At 48.9% G+C, this 23,434-nt stretch overlaps 1 protein-coding gene across 1 annotated transcript in view; it reads left to right on the forward strand.

Annotated features, from left to right (window-relative positions):
* cacna1ea (calcium channel, voltage-dependent, R type, alpha 1E subunit a) overlaps nt 1-23,014 on the forward strand; it is a gene marked incomplete at its 3' end in the record, with an annotated part of 76,630 nt that extends 53,616 nt beyond the window's left edge. The window contains exons 21-48 of the mRNA XM_084473513.1: nt 2,824-3,768; nt 4,146-4,417; nt 4,873-4,984; nt 5,730-5,859; nt 6,168-6,227; nt 6,719-6,825; nt 7,380-7,476; nt 8,403-8,563; nt 8,864-9,001; nt 9,254-9,455; nt 9,889-10,053; nt 12,009-12,119; nt 12,234-12,311; nt 12,767-12,952; nt 13,448-13,539; nt 14,020-14,194; nt 14,563-14,690; nt 17,032-17,128; nt 17,815-17,920; nt 18,186-18,293; nt 18,527-18,627; nt 18,852-18,958; nt 19,472-19,643; nt 20,192-20,329; nt 21,328-21,475; nt 21,689-21,870; nt 22,337-22,466; nt 22,563-23,014. Of these exons, the coding sequence (XP_084329639.1) occupies nt 2,824-3,768; nt 4,146-4,417; nt 4,873-4,984; nt 5,730-5,859; nt 6,168-6,227; nt 6,719-6,825; nt 7,380-7,476; nt 8,403-8,563; nt 8,864-9,001; nt 9,254-9,455; nt 9,889-10,053; nt 12,009-12,119; nt 12,234-12,311; nt 12,767-12,952; nt 13,448-13,539; nt 14,020-14,194; nt 14,563-14,690; nt 17,032-17,128; nt 17,815-17,920; nt 18,186-18,293; nt 18,527-18,627; nt 18,852-18,958; nt 19,472-19,643; nt 20,192-20,329; nt 21,328-21,475; nt 21,689-21,870; nt 22,337-22,466; nt 22,563-23,014 (4,900 nt within the window). The remainder of the gene's footprint in view (nt 1-2,823; nt 3,769-4,145; nt 4,418-4,872; nt 4,985-5,729; nt 5,860-6,167; nt 6,228-6,718; nt 6,826-7,379; nt 7,477-8,402; nt 8,564-8,863; nt 9,002-9,253; nt 9,456-9,888; nt 10,054-12,008; nt 12,120-12,233; nt 12,312-12,766; nt 12,953-13,447; nt 13,540-14,019; nt 14,195-14,562; nt 14,691-17,031; nt 17,129-17,814; nt 17,921-18,185; nt 18,294-18,526; nt 18,628-18,851; nt 18,959-19,471; nt 19,644-20,191; nt 20,330-21,327; nt 21,476-21,688; nt 21,871-22,336; nt 22,467-22,562) is intronic.
* Between the last annotated feature and the right edge of the window lie 420 nt (nt 23,015-23,434).

Genomic DNA, 23,434 nt, shown 5'->3' on the forward strand with positions numbered 1-23,434 from the left:
GTATAGACATCAGTGTTTGTGTGTGTGTATATTTGTGTAATTGTTGTGTGTGTGTGTGTGTGTGTGTGTGTGTGTGTATAGACATCAGTGTTTGTGTGTGTGTATATTTGTGTAATTGTTGTGTGTGTGTGTGTGTGTGTGTGTGTGTGTGTTTAGATCTGTGGGGGTGTGTGTTTCTGTGTTTGTGTGTGTGTGTGTGTGTGTGTGTGTGTGCGTGCGTGCGTGCGTGCGGAGTGGGGGAGGGGACGGCGGTTGATGAGTTGCTTATATTTTAGCCATGTAGACAAGATAACTTGACATTTGTTGCCTCCTGGATCCCTACAGGTCATACTCTTATCATCCATTTAGTGAAGAATCAAAGCACTGGTAGGAACTACGGTATTGATTATCATACAGGGCACACAGTGGCTCCAATAAGGATGAGCCGATGTCTACATATCTCAAGGAACACAGTTCATCTAGTTTAGTCAGATGGTGACTAAGTTGTGTATTTATTCATCAATCAAATTATTCCTTTATTATGTAACATTTAGTTGATCAGTCTATTTAATTATTCCCTTGTAGCCATTGCTCCTCATCCGTTCACTAGTCTTGCTTCTCAAACAAAAAGCCTGACAGGAATAATGGCAGAGTAGAGTCCAGTTGAGTGTCAGCAGCAGCAGCAGCAGCAGCAGGCGATAGTGAGGTTGAGAGCAAAGACATTCCTAATGGGTTGGCCCACTGTCAGAACGGACACCGGAGAATCGCAGGCATGTCTGGAGTACACCATCTGTATTCAGGGAGGCCGTCCAGTGAACTTATCACTGTTTTCCCGACTCTGAGAGGTCTTTGAGTGTAGAAGAGAAGAGCGGGAGAGGGAGAGAGCGGGGGAGAGAGAGATAGAGAGGGAGAGAGAGAGGGAGAGAGAGGGAGAGACGGTGTAAGGCGGCCTCCACTGGCCTCAGGAGGCACCTGCATGGGGCTGTGTGTTGCTGAGCGAAACCTAGGGTGGAGGATGGAGCATGTGGGGGAAAGACTTGTGATGACTTAACCCCGGGCATGCCCGCATGACTTTTGGACTGCATGGTTTTCGGAGGACCAATCAAAGCGTTTTTTTTTTTACATCGTCACCATGCATAAAGACCTGCACATGAGAATGCCTTTCAAATGCAATGCAAAGCAAATGATTTTGTAGTGGTTTGAAATCTCCAGATTCTTTAGTGTAGTGCTTTCTCTTCCTCCCGTGGATGATGTTTCGGTTAATGCATTGGAATTGCGGACAAGCATTCTGATCTCTGGACGCTGCGAACCTCGGCATGTTGACTTTCTTCCACTCTTGAGTCTGGCATGAAGAACCAGAACGCTGGTTACTGGGGACAGGGGCATCGGTGCTCAGAGATCCGTCACAGTGTGCTCATGCTTCTCTGGAAGGGATGTCTGATCATGCTAAAGCCCTTCGCTCTCTCTCTCTCTCTCTCTCTGTATTGTCTGGTGACGGAGCCCACCTTCTCATTGTTTTATATACCTGTCCGCCATACTGTAGCCCTCCTCTGTCTGTACCGCCCACCCTCTGGTCCACCTGGGGGGAGGGGGGCGCTTGAGTTTGATGTTTGATGAACGTTTGAATTGCTCTAACTCTGCTACCATCTTGTTTGTCGATGTTCGCTTGGCTCCAACGGAGACACACAGCGAAACCCCCCCCCCCCCAAGCCTCACCTCTCAAAACAATCCCAGAAAACACACGTCATTTGATTGTTCTTTCTCCGTATTCTCAGCATGCACAAGTTGTGATGCGTACAATTTCAAGTCAAATCTATTTATCTTTTTCTTTTGACATATGTCAGGCCAAACAAATTTGCCAATGGATAACAAGTACTCAATCAATATCCCTGAAATGTTGTATTAACTAAATGGCTGGTTTGTAATCAACCCATTGTAGTCCACTTGGGTCGAGGTCGGGTGCCGTTTCGCTGTGTGTCTCTCGGCCTGTTTTATGTCTGCTCACAAAAGCACTAATGTCTTGTTTTCAACCAATCGCTCATTGATAACACGGACCACACAAGAGTCCACGCAACAGTAAGTAACAGTGTCTGTTCAGCTCTCTCCACCTCTCTCATGCGCCTGTCTGATTTCCTTACCTGCGTTAGTGTTCTGCTCTCATCTCCATGGATAATCTCCTGCTTCATCCCCCTCTCTGTGCACCCTCAGCACTGAACTCTTATTTTTGAATCTCGCATATATACATATACACCACTGGCATCCTTCTGCATTTTCCACTTCTTTTTTGATTGTAGCGCAGTAACTTTTTCTGGTTTGGTTGACCTGATACATAACATCTTCATTGATTCAGCCAATAGTTTCTCATCAAAATGGAGTTGCTTTGATGTTGTGTATGAAGTGTTTCAAAACCACTGATCAAAGTTACAACAAGGACATGCTTGAGACAACGGTTTTGTTTGCTTATTGAAAAAAAGAAAAAGTGTGTTAATCTACTTTGGTCATATTGAATTTCTGTTGTTTAAACAAAAGTGTTTTGTTAAACTAAGTTGCCATGAGACGAATGCAGAATTTGAATGCTTGCACTCCAACTAATGCATTAGTATCTGAAGCAGTAGTGTATCGAATAGAGACTGAATCAAACTCATGTATTAGTTGAATGTTTTCTGATGCAGTATTGTAAACAATGCACGCTGAATCAAACTAATGCATTAGTGTTTGATGCAGAAGGGTAAACAATACACTCTGAATCAAACCAATGCATCAGATGATGCAGTACTGTCTACGGTGCACACTGAGTCTTGGGGCGCCCCACTGACATGAGCCCTCCTCTGTCTCTCTCCACAGTGGCAGTCGGAGGAGGCGGCCCTACCTGTACAGGAAGAGAGCCATACACCGCAGCCGGCCCGCCCATTCCTACTCCCTGGAGGAGAGCCAGGGCAGCTTCCGGGAGGCCTTCCCGCCACCCCCTCTCAACCCCTGTAACTCTTTCATGTCCAGGAGGGAGAGGAGGCGACGCATGACCATGTCCGTGTGGGAGCAGCGGACCAGCCAGCTGCGGAGGCACCGCCAGATGTCCAGCCGGGAGGTGCTGCAAAACAGCACCGGCGGCGAGGAGACCAAGGACGGAGCCGCCGCCGCCGCCGCCGCCGCCGCGCCGCCGGGGGCCCTCCCGCACCCGCTGTCCCTGCACGGCAAACACAACCAGAGCACGCCGCTGGGCAGCCTCAAGCGCCTGGCCGCGGCGGACCCCCTGGCCCCGCCGAACCCCCCGCCGCCGGCGACGGACCCCCACTCGCCCCAGGATCCCGCGGCTCCGTCGGGCGCGGCCGTCCCCGGTCTTCTCCCCCCACCGCCGCCGAGAGACGCCCTCTCGGCGGGAGCTACGGACGCTCCGTCGTCGGATCCCGACGACGGAGCGTCCCTCCGTCCGGAGGCCCCCCCGACCCCGGCGGTCCCGGCGGAGCCGCCCGAGTCGGAGCCGGCGGAGAAGGGCCACTTCGGCCCCATCAACGGGTGCCGGAGCCCCATGCGGAACGGGGAGCGCAGGCACCGGGCCGTGAAGAAGTTCCGCCCGCCGCCCGCCGCCACCGCCGCCGGGGACTCCCTGACGCCGGAGATGGCGGGTCACGGCGCGCTCGTCCGGGGCAGGAGGGGTCCTGCCGGGGGCAGAGGTCATGGGGGCCAGCGCTCGGCCAGCAGGTCTGTCAGCCGGGAGCGGAGGACGAGGAGCGGGGAGGAGGATGAGGAGGAGGAGAAGGACGCCGGGGGGGAGAAGCTCGGAGAGGGAAGGTGAGACTCACTCCCTCCCGTGTGTCTTTTAACCTTGTCCACTTTAATGAGAACATGTTCTCGTTCATCAGGTCTAAGATCAGTAAGATGTCAAGGCACATTGTTGCTATCCTGTATGTTGCTTGTGATATCTTTTAAGAGATTGGCCTACAACTGCCTTTAACACGCGATTGTCCCGTAGCATTGATCTACCGGCTGAAAAAACACTGCAGGAATGCAAATCACAAAGGAATATATAAAGTCCCATCCCATGTGTTGCAGTTACCACCAGTACAGTATGACTATACAAACAGTCTCACTGCAAGGGTCTTCAAATCTGAATCTCAAATGTGATAAACCTCCTCCATATAATGTATAATGCGTGTCTGTACCTTCAGACCACAGGGAGAACATAGTGTGGACCCAGGCCTGTCAGAGAGCCAGAACCAGGCCAACGCCCCCTGTCCCCAGAACCAGGGGACTCCAGCAGAGCAGTGGGAGCCCCCCACTCTCCAGCCGACCTCTCCCCCTGGTGCCCCGGAAGAGGACGGCGGAGGCCCGGACCACAGCACCGCCCTGTGTCTGGACCAGGACAACTCTCTGCTGGGCTCCAGTGTGACCATAGACATGCCCAACGTACAGTCTGCCATGGAGCTCTCCACTATCACAGGTGAAACGGAACAGCAGATTGTACTATGTGATTGGTTGATTGATTTGTGTATTTGTGAATGTACTTATTAATTATGTATGTAATGTTGGATTGATTAGTTGGCGATGGGTGATTTATTGTTTACTTGATTGTTTGATTGGTTGGTTGATTGATTGCCTATTGGTTGATTGCTGATTGGTCGGCCGTTGATTGGTTGGCTGTTTTAGTTATTGGTTGATTGATGAATGGATGAATGGATGAATTGATTAATTGATTAATTGATTAATTGATTAATTTGTTAATTGATTAATTTATTGTATCTTTAACTTAATTGATAAAGGGTTCCCCATGTTTTGCTTGACTATTTTGACTGTTTCCCTCATTATCCTCCATCCTCCTCCTCCTCTCCTCTGGTGTCACCTCCTGTTCAACTGTCCCCACCACACACTGGTACCGTTCCCCCCCCCACCCCACAGTGAACAGTAAGGATTCGGAGGCCTGTCCGTCAGAGAAGGGGGAGACAGAGGACAGCAAGCCTGTCAGCACCGTCCCTCCTAACAGCATGTTCATCTTCAAACCCAACAACCCGTGAGTCACGAGGGGCTCACCGTGAAGGGGGGCTCTGGAAGGGGAGGCTGTGGGAGGGAGGCTGTGGAAGGGGAGGCTGTGGAAGGGGGGCTCTGGAAGGGAGGCTGTGGTAGGGGAGGCTGTGGGAGGGAGGCTGTGGAAGGGGGGCTCTGGAAGGGGAGGCTGTGGGAGGGAGGCTGTGGAAGGGGAGACTCTGGAAGGGGAGGCTCTGGAAGGGGAGGCTGTGGAAGGGGGGCTCTGGAAGGGAGGCTGTGGAAGGGGAGGCTGTGGAACGGGGGCTCTGGAAGGGGGGCTCTGGAAGGGAGGCTGTGGTAGGGGAGGCTGTGGGAGGGAGGCTGTGGTTGCTGCTGCTCAGGATTGATGGCTCTATAAAATGGCCTCATGTTGAGTCAATTGTATTTGAATAGCCCTGATGCCCCACAGTTACAGTCTCAGTGGTCGTCACAGGACCACATTACACAACATCATCTCAAAAATGTCCTCCCCAAATCAAAAATCAAAACCTATTTTTTGATTAGATAGAAATCTCTCTCTGTCTCGCTCACTCTCTGTCTCTCTCTCTCTATCCCTCTCTTTCTGTCTCTCTGTCTCTCTCTGTCTCTCTGTCTCTCTCTCTCTCCCTGTCTCTCTGTCTCGCTCACTCTCTGTCTCTCTCTCTCTATCCCTCTGTTTCTGTCTCTCTGTCTCTCTCGCTCACTCTCTGTCTCTCTCTCTCTCTCTGTCTCTCTGTCTCTCTCCCCCCCAGGGTGCGGCGGGCGTGCCACTATGTGGTGAACCTCAGGTACTTTGAGACGTGTATCCTGCTGGTCATAGCTGCCAGTAGCATAGCGCTGGCAGCAGAGGACCCTGTGGATACCGCCTCCGGCTGGAACAAGGTGTGATTCTTTGTGTGCCAGCGGATAATGGTGAACACCTGCCTGTAATGTTTTTGTATGCTTTCATTGCTCAAACCGTGGTTGTTCAAATGACCTGGCAACAGGGACATGAGAAACATAAAAAGCACTTTGTCCACAAATTACCTTGACCGGCTTCAACCAATGTTGCTGTCTTTATGTGTCTCCTCAAAAGTCGTGTTGAAAGGAAACAGTTTCGCTTAAATGTGTGCATGTGTGAATTGGCAGTGTGTGTTTGTGAGAGACAGCTTTGGGGACTAAAACCGTGTCATTGTCATGTCATTTTACAGGTGCTGCGATATTTTGATTATGTGTTTACTGGAGTCTTCACCTTTGAAATGATTATCAAGGTTGGTATTCCGAACACATGATGGAGCACTACGAATGGATTGCATCCATGAGTTTGAGTTTTAAAATAATTCAATACTAAGGGGGAGAGAGACTAAATATTATAATTTTGATGATACCTATTATAATTTTTGATGATAGGCTCTGTAAAGAGGAATATTATACAACATCAAGGGTTTAAAAGTATTAAAAACAAATGTTTTCTTAACACTTTATAGACTGTGTATGTGTGATCACTTGACTGAACACGCAGTATTGTACGATTCTTTGAATAAAGGCATTCACATAAAAGCTAATCCTTTACATTCACATTTACATTGAGGGCATTAAGAAGACGCTTTTAACCAAAGTTACTCACAATAAAGAATACAATAAAGAAAGAGAAACAACAATATACCGCTTTACAGACAGGACCCATTAAAGAGACAGCAACCTGTCTTCAGATGTACACTTCCCTTCACGTTCTGGTTGTCTTGTCTCCTTCGCTCCCCAGATGATTAACATGGGACTGATCCTCCACGACGGCTCCTACTTCAGAGACCTCTGGAACATCCTGGACTTCATCGTTGTGATCGGAGCGCTGGTGTCTTTCGCCCTCACGTCAGTCCCCGGACCGCGCTTTCTTCATATTTAAAAAGTCGTCGCGATTACCACTTTAATAATGCAATATTACAGAATTATGTATGTATGTATCATAATGCGTTGTTGCAGGACATAACAATATTTACTTCATATTCCACTCACTGAGTTTAGATTGCAATTAGTTTGCCAATGGCTGAAGGACATTTGTTTTTTGCACAGTATTATAACTGCCTCTCTCTCTTTGTGGCTCTTGCTCTCTCTCTCTCTTGCTCTCTCTCTCGCTCTCTCTTTCGCTCTCACTCTCTCTCGCTCTCTCTGTCTCTCTCTCTTTCGCTCTCACTCTCTCTCTCTCTCGCTCTCTCTCTTTATCTTCTCCTAAATGATGCGGCTGGTGTCCTTGTGGGACCGACCATCCTCCAGCAATGTGTTGGGGTAAGGTTACAGCGCAACAGAAAGACACCCACGTTAAAAGTCAGACACAGTATAATCACAGTATAATCCAACACTCATCAAGATGTCTGAAAACCATTCGACATCGCAAGGCTTAACCTACTTACCGTTCTTCTGGGCAGGAACAATAAGGGCCGGGACATCAAGACCATCAAGTCTCTGAGAGTCCTGCGTGTCCTCAGACCGCTGAAGACCATCAAGAGACTTCCTAAACTCAAGGTCAGTAGCAGCCCTCTTCTGTCTCTCCGTCGTGCTCTCAGTCATCTGTATTCCTGCCCGGGTGCATGAGAACCACAAGGATTTAAAAAAATTTTTATTGAAGAGAAATGTCTGAAATGCGTGTGTGTGTGTGGTGTGTGTGTGTAGGTGTATTTGTGCAGGCGTGTGTGTGTGTCTGTGTGCACTTATCCACTTATTCGTGTGCCTAAAGCTAGCCTTGAGCATTAAAAAGAATGTGACAAGCTCAGACTCCTTTCACCAAGGACCAAGGTGAGACTCCCGAGACAGGCAGAAAGTCTAACAGACTGTCAAGGTGATAAACAGACATCACCCCGAGGAGAAATAAGTGAGGGGGTAGGGGAGAAGGAGCGAAGGGGTGGGAGACAGTAGGGGGAGACGGGAGGAGAAAAGAGAGGAGGAGGGGAAGAGAAAGGGTGGAGGGAGGGGAGAAGATGAGACAGGAAAGGATGGGAGAGGTGAGGAAGGAGAAGGAGAAGGAGGGGACAGGAGGGGGGAGAAGAGAAGAGAGGAAAGGGGAGGAAAGAAGAGAAGAGGAGTTGGAGGACAGGAGAGGAGAGTAAAGGGGATAGCAGAATGAATGAGAGGTAAAGGGGGATGAGAAGAGAGGAAAGGGGTGAGGAGAAAAGAGGAAAGGGGGGAGGAGAGGGGAGAGGAGATGGAGGGAATTGAAGTCAGAGACAGGGCTAAGGGCAGGGGAAAGGTGTCTCCAGATAAGCTGTTTGGTCAACAGTGGGGGGTCAGACAGGGGTCTGGCACGGTGGGGGGTGAAAACAGAATATGGTGAAACCATGTGAACTTTTTAGCGATGAATACATTCTTCTTCAAACAACTGCCCCAGTAAACAGCAGACGTTTCACATTCACTTTGCGTATTTGATTCCACATCTCGATGCCCACGCTCCCCAGGCCGTGTTCGACTGCGTGGTCACGTCTCTGAAGAACGTCTTCAACATCCTGATCGTCTACAAACTCTTCATGTTCATCTTCGCCGTCATCGCCGTGCAGCTCTTCAAGGGGAAGTTCTTCTACTGCACCGACGGCTCCAAGGACACGGAGAAAGACTGCCAGTAGGACCCCGTCACCGAACCCCCTTCTGTTGAGCCCCATGTAGACATGGGTCTGATAAGTCGGATCTGTGATGGGAATTTGAATGGGTTTACAAGCACACACACACACACACACACACAAACACAAAGATTGTGCGTTGTCTCAGGAGGGAGAGCAGGTTCTGAAAAGCACTTTATAAATGCAGTGCAATTTCCATTTAGTCTATTTACACACACACACACACACACACACACACACACACACACACAATCCAATCCACAATGTAATTTCTGCCACATTGTGCCGTCTTGTCTGTCCAGGGGCTACTACATCGACTACGGGAAGGACAAGAAGGAGGTGAAGAGGCGGGACTGGAAGAGACATGAGTTCCACTACGACAGCGTGGTCTGGGCCCTGCTTACCCTGTTCACCGTGTCCACCGGGGAGGGCTGGCCCCAGTGAGTGCCTGGCCAATCTGATGATCAATCTTGTTTTTACGATCAAACAGGTTTAACCAATCACGGTCAAGCAAATGTTAAAGGAAACAAAGTGATTGATTGAAAGTGTTTGATTTAACCCTTTAACCATTTTAAGGGAGGTATTTTGAATGTAAAGGTTGTGGTTTAATGTGTCTGTGTGTGTGTCTGTGTGTGTGTCTGTGTGTGTGTGTGTGTGTGTGTGTGTGTGTGTGTGTGTGTGTGTGTATTCAGGGTTCTGCAGCACTCGGTGGATGTGACGGAGGAGGACAGGGGACCCAGCCGTGGCAACCGGATGGAGATGTCCATCTTCTACGTCATCTACTTCGTGGTGTTCCCCTTCTTCTTCGTCAACATCTTTGTGGCGCTCATCATCATCACCTTCCAGGAGCAGGGGGACAAGATGATGGAGGAGTGCAGCCTGGAGAAGAACGAGGTGAGGACACACACACACACACGCACACACTCACACACACACACACACACATACACACACACACACACACACACACACACACACACACACACAAGCACATGCACACGCATATACAAATACATCCACACATATGCACACATCACACACATACACTCACACAGACGCACACATATGCATATGCACATGAACACACACACACACACTAACCCTAACACACACAAATACAAATATACACACACACACACACACACACACACATACGCAAACAAATACACACACACACACTCACACACACATGCAAACAAAAACCAACTCCCTTTCGCTTCTCTCTCTCTCTCTCTCTCTCTCTCTCTCTCTCTCTCTCTCTCTCTCTCTCTCTCTCTCTCTCTCTCTCACTCTCACCTCTCTGTCTGTGTCTCTCTCCCACTTGCAGAGGGCGTGCATAGACTTTGCCATCAGTGCCAAGCCGCTGACCAGGTACATGCCCCAGAACCGCCACACCTTCCAGTACCGTCTGTGGCACTTTGTGGTGTCGCCCTCCTTTGAGTACACCGTGCTGGCCATGATCGCCCTCAACACCATCGTGCTGATGATGAAGGTGAGCGCGACGAGTGAAGACCCCGCAATGAAACCTGCTGTATTCTCAACGCTGTAAACCGAGAAACTCTTGAATGTTGAGGGGATGTCAGACCCATCACAGGGGCCTCGTTAACAACGTGGCAGGTTAATCGATGACTTCTTTCCCCTGAAGCGATTCACTCTGAATAGGAAATGATTCTGAGCCCCATTCCCCTCACACTTCTTGAAGGAGACGATTGGAATGACCAGAGAAAATATTATTATTGTTATGACTAGGGCTGCCCCCTAATAGTCGACTAAACGTTAGTCCATGAGAAGAGTCTCAGTCGACCAAGGTTTCATTAGTCGGTTAGTCACGCAAAAAATAAAAAATAAATTATATATATATATATATATATATATATTTTTTTTTTTTTTTTAATAACTCCATCAAATCATACCAATCAAATCAAACTAATTATAATATTGACGTGTCGGATCTGGCTGAGAGTTTATATCCAGCTGAAGCTGCTCAGAGAGAGGATTGTGACAGCAGTACAGAGGAAAGTGAGCCCGGTCCGCACCAAAGAAGAAAAGGGAAAAGCAGCAGAGATATCCACGCTGATGGCTGCTGATGAAGAGGAGCAGACAGAAGGCTCCGTTTTGGAAATAAATTTACAAAATGTTCAGTCTCCTTGCCGACACATTCAGAACCAATGCTGCATTGCCGTTAACAGGCAGCTCGCTTTGTGCGTGCACTTTATTATTTTAAAGGCTCATTATTATTACGTTTTTTTATTTCTCTGTAATGTAGCACAGTGTTAACAATGTTACTTATAACATTCTTTCTCAGCCCTGGAACTCAAACCATTTTCTGATGCCTCAAAAAATCATAAACGACTGACGACTAATCAACTAATGGCTTGTACTAACGACTACTAGTCGACTGAGAATTTTGGTGTTCTCAAGACACACCCATGTGCACTCACACATGGGTGTGTCTTGAGAACACCATGTCTAATGGACATTTCCATTACAGTCCTCTTCCCAGTACCAGGTCTCGATCAATCGATATTCACGTTCTTCTGTACTTTATCCTAGTCCTATATTATTATATTGTTCTATACACTGGGGACCATCAAAGGGCCGGAGAGAAATATAATATAATGCAGGGATAACAACTATGATAGTATCATATATGAATGATTATATGTATATGAACATATAGTATTAGTTTATTAGTAATGACCTATTTCTGCTTGTTCATTACACTGGATTCATCCTCGGCCCCTTGACAGGCTGTTCTGGAGCTGGAGCCGCGCTGTGACTCAGCGCATATTAAATATTGATCGATAATAGCCAGCGGCCCCCTCTTTAGCATGGGCTCATTAAGTGTGGCTGATGCTGTAGTGCCCCCCCCCCGCCCCCCCCCACCCCCAACCCCATCCACCCACCCAGAAGAATGAGTCCGCTTATAGTTGCATGGATGAGACGGGCTAAGACTAAAGGACTATTTCGAGGTGTGAAGGAAATGTTCCATCATGGTGGAGACTCATCCATCTTGTTTAGTCGTCTCGTCTTAAATGTCGCCCGGTCTTTGCCCTGCACCACACTACTGCATTTCTGTTCGCTTCTCCTCTTCTGCTCAACGCAGACGTCTGTTGGTTCCTCGCGGCGTGAACTCCGACGTGGCTCAGTTCTTCATCTAAACAATGATTAAATGTCATTTTTTTATATCATGATTTCTTGCTATGATTCCCTCCTGTACATTAGTGTCATCTTGTGAAATGAGGGCCATTCTTCAACTGTTTGTGTCGTACTACCAACTTATCTCATTGGAAAGATTCAAAATCGGAAATGACAGCAATGATACAAAAATAACACAAAAACAACTCCTTAATGGAAATGTATGGCATTGTATTGTGTTGAATGGCAATCACATTGTGTCGTTTTGTATTGTATCCTATCACATCATTTGTATGCTGTGTGTCACAGTACTACTCAGCCCCACCGGCCTACGATGCAGTCCTGAAGCACCTGAACACAGCCTTCACCGTTCTCTTCTCTGTCGAGTGCATCCTCAAGATCATGGCCTTTGGCTTCTTGGTGAGATAATGGCTAAACCCCTCACCTCACACTTCTCCAGGGGATCCTGCAGAGGTTGAGTGCTGTGTGTGTGTGTCTGAGATAACTCTTCTCTCTCCTCTCTGTGTCCTTCAGAACTACTTCAGAGACACGTGGAACATTTTCGACTTCATCACAGTCTTGGGAAGCATTACGGAGATCGTGGTCATGCAGGTGATAAATGGAGAGAAATTCATACGACATAAAACACAAGATAATGAAACCATAGTCTGCCTTTTTTATTGTTTTAAGGCTATTATAAATAGGGGGGGGACCTTTCTATGTTTCTATGTTCTCCCCCGTGTTCACGTTGGTGTTACATGCAAGTTAAACTCCTACTCTGCCCGTTCCCGAGCCAGGGGCCCCCGCCTTAAGTGTGCTTCAGGGTGCTGCCCTGTGTGGCAGGCCTGGAGCGTCAGAAAACCGCTTGTATGATCGCCTCTTCTCCTTTTCAAACGACTCGTGTCGCCCTCCCCTTTCCCCGCGTAACTACGTCAGGATAATCTGATACGTCTGTCCATTTCTCAAACGATACCGTCCCTGCGTTCACATCACATCCCTCTCCCCCCGGTCGACACCGACGTCCGTCCGTCCGTCTGTCCCACGCCCCTGTCTTTCTGACCCTCCAGTCGGACGACACGTTCAACATGAGCTTCCTGAAGCTGTTCCGCGCGGCGCGGCTGATCAAGCTGCTGCGGCAGGGCTACACCATCCGCATCCTGCTGTGGACCTTTGTGCAGTCCTTCAAGGCCCTGCCCTACGTCTGCCTGCTCATCGCCATGCTCTTCTTCATCTACGCCATCATCGGCATGCAGGTCAGAGAGCCAACGGAGGACGTTGCGGGTTTGGATTAGCGTGTGTGCATGTTAGCAGTCGGCATGTCCGTTGGATTTGTGATGACGAGAGAGGACATCATCTAGTTGTTAAATCAAACTGAGAATAGGATCGCTCAATATGAGATCAGGTAAGCAATGCTGATCATGAAGCCTCTATCAGCCTCTTATCATGACTCCAGAACCAGCTCTTTCCCATGCATTTGATAGACACTTGATAGGTGACCTCCCCCATGTTGGAATACAGTGCAAAGAGGACATTCTGATACCAAGTGGGATTCAATAGTGGGGATTTATATGGCAGGCGACCTAATTGTTTATTATTCAGGAACACAAAGGCTGGCACCTGAAGGCTTTTAGCTTATTTGCTCAGCGACTGCATTAACATGTGTGTATGCATGTGTGGCAAATCTAGGTTTGTTGGACTATCAATAATGAATTGATTTTAATTAAAGTGTATTCATCTGCATGCATCAGGTGTTTGGGAACATTAAGCTGGATGAGGAAACGCACATCAACCAACACAACAACTTCAGGACCTTTTTTGGTGCTCTGATGCTGCTCTTCAGGTACTGTGGCTTGATCGTATTATCATGTTCAGATGCAAAACATCAATCTCTTCAAGGTTAATGAGATATAAGTGGGACTTTTAATTACATGGTTAATAGTCATGTTTGTTTTAATATGCACTGTTGTAATGTTTTATGTGCACTTAATAATGTTATTCACGTGCACCCAACTGCCAAGTGCTCTCATAAGACCTCAAGTTGACTGTGTGTGTGTGTGTGTGTGTGTGTGTGTGTGTGTGTGTGTGTGTTTGTGTGCATGCATTCTTGCATGTGAATGTGTGCGTGTGTGTGTGTGTGTGTGTGTGTGTGTGTGTGTGTGTGTTTCTGTTTGTGTGCATGCTTGTGTCTGTGTATGTATGGGTGTGGGTGTGTGTGTGTGTGTGTGTGTGTGTGTGTGTGTGTGTGTGTGTGTGTGTGTGTGTGTGTGTGTGTGTGTGTGTGTGTGTGTGTGTGTGTGTGTGTGTGTGTGTGTGTGTGTAGGAGTGCTACAGGGGAGTCGTGGCAGGAGATCATGCTGTCCTGTCTTGGGGGGCAGAGCTGTGAGATGCCCGCCTCTCATACTCCTGCGTTGCTGACCTCCGACCAGGAGGGGGGCTGTGGGACCGACTTTGCATACTTCTATTTCGTCTCCTTCATCTTCTTCAGCTCCTTCCTGGTGAGACACACAGTCATCTATAACCACCTAGGACCTTCAACTCTCTTTTTTGTATGTTCTCCATTCACACTGCATGTCCAGTATTTACATTTTTAGTGAATTTCTTTGTAGTTGTAGATTAACTTTATTAGTTTTACTTACCTTCACCCTGTTTCTATTCACATATCTGTTAATGTTCAAATTATTCTTCACTATTCAAGCCGTGTAATGAATCAAATCAAATGTGAAATCAAAGCAGCAATCACCGATAATACGTTGATGTATTTTTGAGTAGCGTCACACAGTCTCTGTGATTCCATCAGAAAGACCCCGACACCGCCATAGAGAGCTCTTCTCTCCGGCCTCTCTAATGTTGGCCTTCTGTCCAGATGCTGAACCTGTTTGTGGCGGTGATCATGGATAACTTTGAGTACCTGACCAGAGACTCCTCCATCCTGGGCCCTCACCACCTGGACGAGTTTGTGCGGATCTGGGGGGAATACGACCGGGCTGCATGGTGAGCTGCCATCTTGGAACCATTTCACACGTTAGTAAAGCGGAATGCGAAAAATGCGACTTGGTTTCTCAGATAAGTACTGCTCTATAAACACAAGTGAGGATGATGGTGATGATGATGATGATGATGATGAAGACGAAGATGATGGATGATGGATGAAGATGATTTTGATGATGATGATCACTATTTTATGTGAGGGATACGGAACAGCGTGCTGGTCATGATCGCAAAGTAAAGGATGACCCCTGATAACTAACCTAATATTAACCTCTCTAATCACCCTCAAGGGGTTTATCTTGGGGTGATCAATCATTTGTCACAAAACATAAAAAACAAAAAGGATTTTATTGATTAAAAAATGTTTTTATTACTTCCACTCCAAAATAAATAGAAATAGATATATAGATAAATGTTAATAGATAAATGTTAGAGATAGCGGTCTGTTATACATAGAAAACGGTCTGTTATACATAGCAACGGTATGTTATACATAGCAACGGTCTGTTATACATAGCAACGGTATGTTATACATAGCAACGGTATGTTATATATAGCAACGGTATGTTATACGTAGCAACGGTCTGTTATACATAGCAACGGCCTGTTAGACATAGCAGTGATCTGGTATCAATTGCAGCGGTTTGTTATGCAGACACAAGAGACCAATCACAATGGAGTAACAAAGCCTTGTAATAAGCTGTATTTAAATAGTAAATAATAATCAAACCTCAAATGTATGACCCTACACGCACAAAACGCACAAGGCTACAATTTCTATGAGGGACACAGTGTCTATGACTAGGATTATAGAGGCTGTCTAAAGACCCATACTTTATTTTAATGTCTTACATAAAACGGCAACATGCAATGTTATGTTGAGGGAGAATGTTAAGCAGGGTTGGAGAGAAATGGTGAGCCTATCAGCTCAACTAGATTTAATCTGAGCAATGGGGGCCATTCAAGGCCATTCAAACACAGTATGTGGGTCCAGTAAAGGACTATAGACTATACATGTCCCATCCCAGTCTTTACACTGTACTGTAAGCCCTGCAGCTGTGCTCCTCATTGTGTGTCCTGGGGCTTCTGTGATGGTATGAAAACTAAAACCCCATATGTTCTTTCCAGCGGTAGGATCCATTATAAGGAGATGTACAAAGTTGTGCGCACTATCTCACCTCCCCTGGGCTTTGGAAAGAACTGTCCCCACAGGGTGGCATGCAAGGTTTGGTCCTACCCCCCCCCCACCCCCCTCTCCTCACCACCCCCCACACCCCCCAGCTCCTCCTGAGACGACCCAGCAGCATCCCCCCAAACGACTCCTCCTCTCCTCTACCACGAGTGAACAGATCCCGCTCTGCGTCTCCTCCGTGGGAATCCTTCATTCTTTACCTCCTCCCCCTCCTCCTCCTCCTCCTCGCTCCTCCCTCCTCCCGTTCACTAACTGCCACCGTCCTGCCTGAACCCCTAGGGCCGGCGTCTCCTCCTGGGTGAATGACACTGATCCACTCTCAGGGTACTGAGACACAGGACGTCCCGATGGCACTCACACACTAAAAATGTGCGAGGGAGCCTAAGAGTTCCCATTGGATCAAAGTGATAAAAAGCTTTGAATGCTTTCAATTTCAAACGTGCTTTGGTGCAAACGTTTGGGAAGCCCTGTGCCTTTCTACCTGAGGGATCGGGCTTCAGACTGGTCTTGTGTTTATGTGCATATGCATATAAACACACACACACACACACACACACACATACACACTAAAACACACACACACACACACACACACACACACACACACACACACACACACACACACACACACACACACACACACACACACTCACACACACCAGCACATACTCAAACACACACACACACACACACACACACACACACACACACACACACTGACACATCCACACAAACACATTCAGCATATCCCACCCAGGTAAGTATGTGTACCAGATCCGAAGAGACTGTCATTCCTGTGTTCACCCTGTCTACGGTTCTTTCCTTTCCAAGATTTCTATGCCACGTTGGCCGCATAGAAATGATACAGTCTGTGCTTTAATTCCTCCCTCCCCCGACTCTCTCCTTCCTCTCTCTGATGACATGAAGTAATCCTTTTCTCTTTTATCTTCTCCCTTTATGTGCCCCCTCTTCCTCTTCCTCTGCCCTTCCTCTCCTCTCCTCTTCCTCGGGAATGCAACCCGTGGCTCCTTCACCCTTTCATTTCTCCTATTCATCCTCCTCCCTCTCTCTTCCTCCCCCCTCCTCTGCTTTCCTCCTCCTCCATCCTTCACCTCTTGTGGCTCATCCCCATGACTCCCTGGCACCCCCCAGTGGTCGTATCCATTACACTGACATGTATCAGATGTTGACCAACATGTCGCCACCTCTAGGCCTGGGCAAGAAATGCCCCTCCAAGTTGGCCTATAAGGTAGACTAAACGCTGGAGACGGACGCAGGCACTGTGTCTCCGTTAGGACAAGGACGAGCGCTGTGGTCGTCGTGTTGTGTTTCATACATTGGATATGGCGGCTTGTTTTCTCTGTGGACTATACGATGGGATAATGCTTGTTGTGACAGTATCATGTTCAAGTGTTGTTATTTTGTCTCCGTGGGCAGAAGAGGAATGCTGTAAGCGTTACTTCACTGTTTGGCTTTAAACGCTTTTGCATCTTTATGGACATCTAAAAACAAAGGAATAGCTGTCGTATTCAGGGGAATAAGCTCCATTATACTTGGAGGGTTAATGGGTTAGTGGTTGGACTTCTAGAAGCCATGCAAAAAGACCAGAGGTCAGCTGTCCACTGTGGTTCCTATCTTCCATTCACTCTCCTGTGTTCCGTGTGTTCTGTGCGTTCCGTGTGTTCCATGTGCATGCGTGTTCATGCATATCTACCTCTGCATGCACGTCTACCATGAGAATGTCTCACACGCTAAGGCAAGCAATCTCTGTGGCTTATTTGTTACTGTTGTTATTGTTGTTGCTGTGACTTTACAAAGCCAGGCAAACCCTAAATGTACTCTATGTTATACATCACATAAACACACACACATATACACATACACACTCTGTATGGCGTACTGTCCTCTGACTACGCCCCTCCTGCCGTTAACCAGAGGCTGGTTCTCATGAACATGCCCGTGGACGAGGGGATGAAGGTCCACTTCACCTCCACCCTCATGGCTCTCATCCGCACTGCCCTGGAGGTCAAGATAGCCAGAGGTCAGTGAAAAGAACCCCCCTCATCCAGAACATGTAGATGGGTGAATACTGTGCAGAGCAAACAGGAAACCAAAGTGTTATGCAGGATCTGCTACATCCATGTTTGTGTCGGTGTGGTGTGTGTGTCTTTGTGTTTCTTTGTGTGTGTGCGTGTGTGTACGCGTGTGCATGTGTGCATGTGTGCATGCGTGTGCGAGTATGTGTGTTTGGGTTTCTGTGTGTGCGTTTGTGTTTCTGCATGTGTGCGTGTGTGCTGCACTGGCAGGGGGTGAGGACCGGGGTCAGATGGACATCGACCTGCAGAAGGAAATTGCTGTGATCTGGCCTCATGTTTCCCAGAAGAATCTAGACCTTCTGGTGCCCATCCACAAAGGTAACAATCAGCATTACACACACCCTACACACCCTTACACATGCTGTACCCATAGGTGGCATCCAACAGTGGATGAGGGAGAACCAAACAACGTTTCATTGCAATGTTTATCAATGACCATGTCCATTGGGGGAACTGGTAAATGTTATGCAAGAGTGCAAGAGACAATGTTGCCCTGTGCATTGGATTCTTGTTAACGTTGAGTACTGTTGTGTGCCGTGTGTGGTCTCCAGCCAGCGATATGACCATCGGGAAGATCTACGCCGCCATGATGATCATGGATTACTACAAGCAGAGCAAAGCCAAGAAGCTCCGGCAGCAGCTGGAGGATCAGGTCTGCGGGTCTTTTGAACCTTGTTTGATCGAATCCCCTTTAGAATAACCCTCATTTTGACGTGATGGTTAAGGTTAAGCTAAGATTGTGTTAGCCTTAAAAGAAACATTAATATACACAGACCTTCCTGCCTAAAATACGTGTTTTTACATAATCTTTGCTGCATTTCTGTGCTGGTGGGAAACGTTTTTTCTTCTCAAATTTGACTCCCTTTCACTCAACAGAAGCACGCTCCGATGTTCCAGCGTATGGACGCGTCATCGCTGCCTCAGGACATCCTGTGCAGTGCCAAGACGCTGCCCTTCCTCACGCATGGCGCCGGATCAGCCCTGTAACACGTCCACCTTTTAACCCCTATTGCTCACGGGTCGTGGGTGTACCGCTTATGAAGTGAAACCTTTCAATCCATTCGGCTGTTGCTGTTAATCATGAGTCTTGTCATAGTGTGTGTGTGTGTGTGTGTGTGTGTGTGTGTGTGTGTGTGTGTGTTAGCTATCCTTTTACTTTATTTCTAATCCCCTTTCCCTCTCTTTCTCTCCTCTCTCTTTCTCTATTTCTCTCTTTCTCTCTTCCTGCCTCTGTTCCCCCCTTTCTCTCTCTCTCTCTCCCTCTCTCTCTCTCTCTCTCTCTCTCTCTCTCTCTATCTATCTATCTATCTTTCTCCTTCTCCTTCTGCTTCTCTTTCTCCTTCTCTCTCTCTCTCTCTCTCTCTCTCTCTTTCTCTCTCTGTCTCTTTCTCTGTCTCTGTCTCTGTCTCTGTCTCTCTCTCTCTCTCTCTCTCTCTCTCTCTCTCTCTCTCTCTCTCTCTCTCTCTCTCTCTCTCTCTCTGTGTCCCTCCTCACAGTACCAGGGGAGGTTTTGTGGCCCTCAGCCCCATCTCCCCTCAGGATATGTTCCTGCAGCGTCCTATGTCTCACACTCATGATAAGGACGAGGAGGAGGACTACCACCACCTGCCCTACAGACGCTACCACCACCCCATTCACCAGCATCCCCACCACCACATGCACACACTGGTACTGCGCACGGAGACAGACAACCCTTTTGATTCAGCTTCAAAGCGACCAACTTCTGCACCACGCGTACAGATCTGGTTGACGTTTAGAGAGGTCTTATTGTTGATTTGTGTTGATGTGTTGATTTTTAGATCATAGGAATAAACACATTTGCTATTCCCCAGCATCAACAACATATTTATAAAATGCACCTTGAACTGCCACACTATCTGCAGATTCTGAAAAGAAGTTCCACAAATTGCTCCCCCCCAAAAAAAAATGACAGAGAAGAAGCGAGATACAAGTGTGAACAGAAACTCAGTGGTCCTTCTTTGACCCTTCAGGAGAAATGTTATCCCTCTTATTAAAAACGTCACACTTCCTTTCAGGGTTACCTTCCAACCATGAAAGATCCAAAGGTCCAGTCTGCCATTCCCCCCTCATTTAAAGCACCTCGTGGTCAGGGGAACATTCTAGCCAGGATGGTGGGACCGCACGACGACAGAGATCTCATGGTGTTCACACTGGCCTCTCTCTGTGATCCCTCTTGTCTTTGTTGTGTGGTTCAGGTACCCGAGGTGGTGGAGTACAACAGGGTGATCAAACAGACTGCCAAACAGGACCCCGCTGCTGTGGTCCGATCCCCGGGGAGAAGCGCCTCCATCCGGGCCTCCTCCATGCCCAGGCTGGCTGTGGTGGACGCCCAGGTAGCCACCAGGGAGACGGGGCTTCTGTGGTCGGAAGGTCCAGGGCTCAGCGTTCACACTCATCCTGTTGTTTGAATGTTGAATCAGGACTGTTAATGTGTGTGCGTGTGTGTGTGTGTGCGTGTGTACGTGCGTGCGTCCATGTGTGCAGAGAGTGAGAGTGAGAGTGAGAGAGAAGCTGCTTTCACATATGGACGTGCATCCGTCTGTTCTCCGTCTATTCTATGGAGGTGCCGTATATGTGAATGACACTACCCCCGAGGTAGTATGTTCTCCGGAGGAAATGCTAATTACCTTATGTGAATGAGCAGTAGGGTGTCGGCATTTCACACCAGTTGAGTGGGCGTGTTGATGACGCTTCGTCTACGTTTGCATGTCATTGAGTGGCACCCGCACCCTAATCGATAAACAGCCTATTGCCTTTTGTTCGCTGAATGGTTTAAAAAATATTTTTATTATTATGTTACACCTTTCCTGCTGTCGGCTCCCAGACCATAGTCGAGGAGCACAGAAGCGACGTTCCGCTCCGTCGATTCTCTCGGGAGTAACACCCTTCCCTTTGACTGGCAGTGGGTCTGCTTATAGGTTTGAATATGGTCGGAATGAAGCGGCCAGCGATTATTGACGGGCTGTGTACTTTATTCTTAGTTTCACTAACTTTACAGTAGGGCCTACACGTTTGCACAGACACAACCGGACTCGGTCATTACCTCACTAAACTGACACGCGCTACCGCTCGCTCTCCTCGGTCGTCCACTCACACACACACACACACACACACACACACACACACACACACACACACACACACAGCCATTCTCGCACACACACATGTGCTAGAGAGAGAGAGAGAGAGAGAGAGAGAGAGAGAGAGAGAGAGAGAGTGTGTCATGAGTTTGTGCCCCATTTGCATGTATGTGTGTATGTGGTAGAGGAAGAGGGAAGACATGCCTGCTTTGTTCTAATGAAACGTACCTGCTCCCTCCTCTGTCTATCAGTCGGGAGCAGCAGCAGACAGTAAGCTGATGAAGCGCTCCTTCTCCACCATCGGGGACCAGTGTGTGAACGGCCTGTGGCAGGAAGAGCACTCCCTGGAGAAGGTCAGCCCAGACTGTGGCTACAGGCCTCGCCAGAGGAGCTACCGAGGTCAGACACAACACATTCTCACACGTCTACAGAGGATATAGTCTTCCCAATATAACAATCATAATTAATATTATTTTGATCATTATATTAAGTGTGATTTATATAGGGCCATCTGATAATCCCAAGGTGTTTAACAAAAACACCAGTGGAAAACAGAAAATGGATGAGTCATAGTAACCAGTAGGACCCTTTGGCCCCCCTGGGATTTCGCAGGGCCCAGAGTGACCCACAAAGAGGCCGGGGCCCACGAGAGGGGCCGCTCTAAGGAACGGCGCCACCTGCTGTCGCCTGACGTGTCGCGGTGTAACTCGGAGGAGCGCAGCCAGGACCAATCCGGCGAGAGGAGACATTCGCGCTCGCCCAGCGAGGGCCGGGCGGGGGGCCTACAGAGACAGGTCGGTTGGGCCGCACGTACACCACTCCAACCGCTGAAACCGTTTTTTTTTATACCTTTTTTGGGCGCTTTCTCTCGTTTCTATTTTATGAATTGTGCTTTCATTGATTTGAAATTGAGATGATGTGTTTTCCTGCAATTCCAATTCCTGCAATTCAATGAATGTGTGGAAGTTACGACACCATTACACCCCTCAATTCTCACTTTGTTGATCTGTTTAGCTCAACTGTGGCCCTCTGTAGTCTGCGGTACTTTCCAGCTCAACCGTGGTCCTTTTGAGCTAAACTGTGGTCCTCTGTGGCTTTAGTCCTGTTTAGCTAACGGCTAACTGTCAGCTAAGTGGTAGGGCAGGGATTCTGAGCTGTATCCCCACCAGAGCCGCCCGTGATCACAACGCGGTGCACTTTTAAGACGCTCTGTGCGGAGGCGTCCACCAAAACGGCCCGTCTGCTCGGTGTGCTCCGCAGGCCAACCCTTCAGGCAGCCCGGCCCACTCGGCCACCGACGCCGGGACCCCGCGCAACCGGCGGCAGCTTCCCCAGACCCCGTCCCGCCCGCGGCCCTTCATCTCCTACTCCCCCCTGGTGTCCCGCGGGGGCGACCCGTCCTCCACTCCCCCGGCAGCCTCCTCCTCCTCCACCACCACCACCAACGCCAACGCCACCACCAACGCCACCGCCACCACCACCACAGCGCAGCCCCCCCAGGACCCCCCCGGGGCCTTCACAGAGGCCCCCTGGAGGGCGGAACGGGAGGGGGGTGCTCACCCAGCTGCAGCGGTGGCGGCGACCGGAGCGGGGTCGTCTTCCTCCGGTCCCGAGGGCCCCGCCGGCGGCCCCCCCCCGGCGGGCCTCCACTCCTCGCCACACCGCTACATCTCGGAGCCCTACCTCCCCTTCCACCAGGGCCTCCACGGCGGAGGAGGCGGGGTCGGCGGAGGGGAGGCGGGCGACGGGGAGGAGACTCTGACGTTCGAGGCCGCCATAGCGACCAGCCTGGGTCGGGCCAACGCCATCAGCTCGGCGCCCCAGCTCAGACACTCCTGGCAGGTGCCCAACGGCCACTTCATGAAGCACCGCACGCCGGCCAGCCCCGCGGGCGCCGGCGAGCCGATGAGCGACACGGACGAGGACGACCGTTGCTAAGGACCGGGAGGAGAGCGACGGGAGGGGATGGGGAGGAGAGAGGGGTACGGCGCTAAGGTCCGGGTTACCTGCTGCTGACTGTCTGCTTCACTGCAGAACCTGCAGCCACTCGGTGCTTCTCGCTGACTGGATGATGTCATCGGTAGCGGTCTGAACACGGACAGTACTGGTGTTTGTGTGTGTGTGTGTGTGTGTGTGTGCGTGTGCGTGTGTCAGTTTGTGGATGTATGTATGAATGTACCAAAGTTGAAATAAAAAATATGAATAAGAACAATGCCTCAACGGATAAATATGGAGAAGGACTCAGAGTTAGGTTTGAACGTGCTGTGGTGATAGAACTTAAGGTCCTGGTCATGAAGTCATGGTACTGTGGGGGAACATATGGTGTGTATAAAGGAAGTAACGAATACCAAAATAAAT

This window comes from Micromesistius poutassou (assembly GCF_964030765.1).
Source record: "Micromesistius poutassou genome assembly, chromosome: 9".
NCBI classification, from domain to species: domain Eukaryota; kingdom Metazoa; phylum Chordata; class Actinopteri; order Gadiformes; family Gadidae; genus Micromesistius; species Micromesistius poutassou.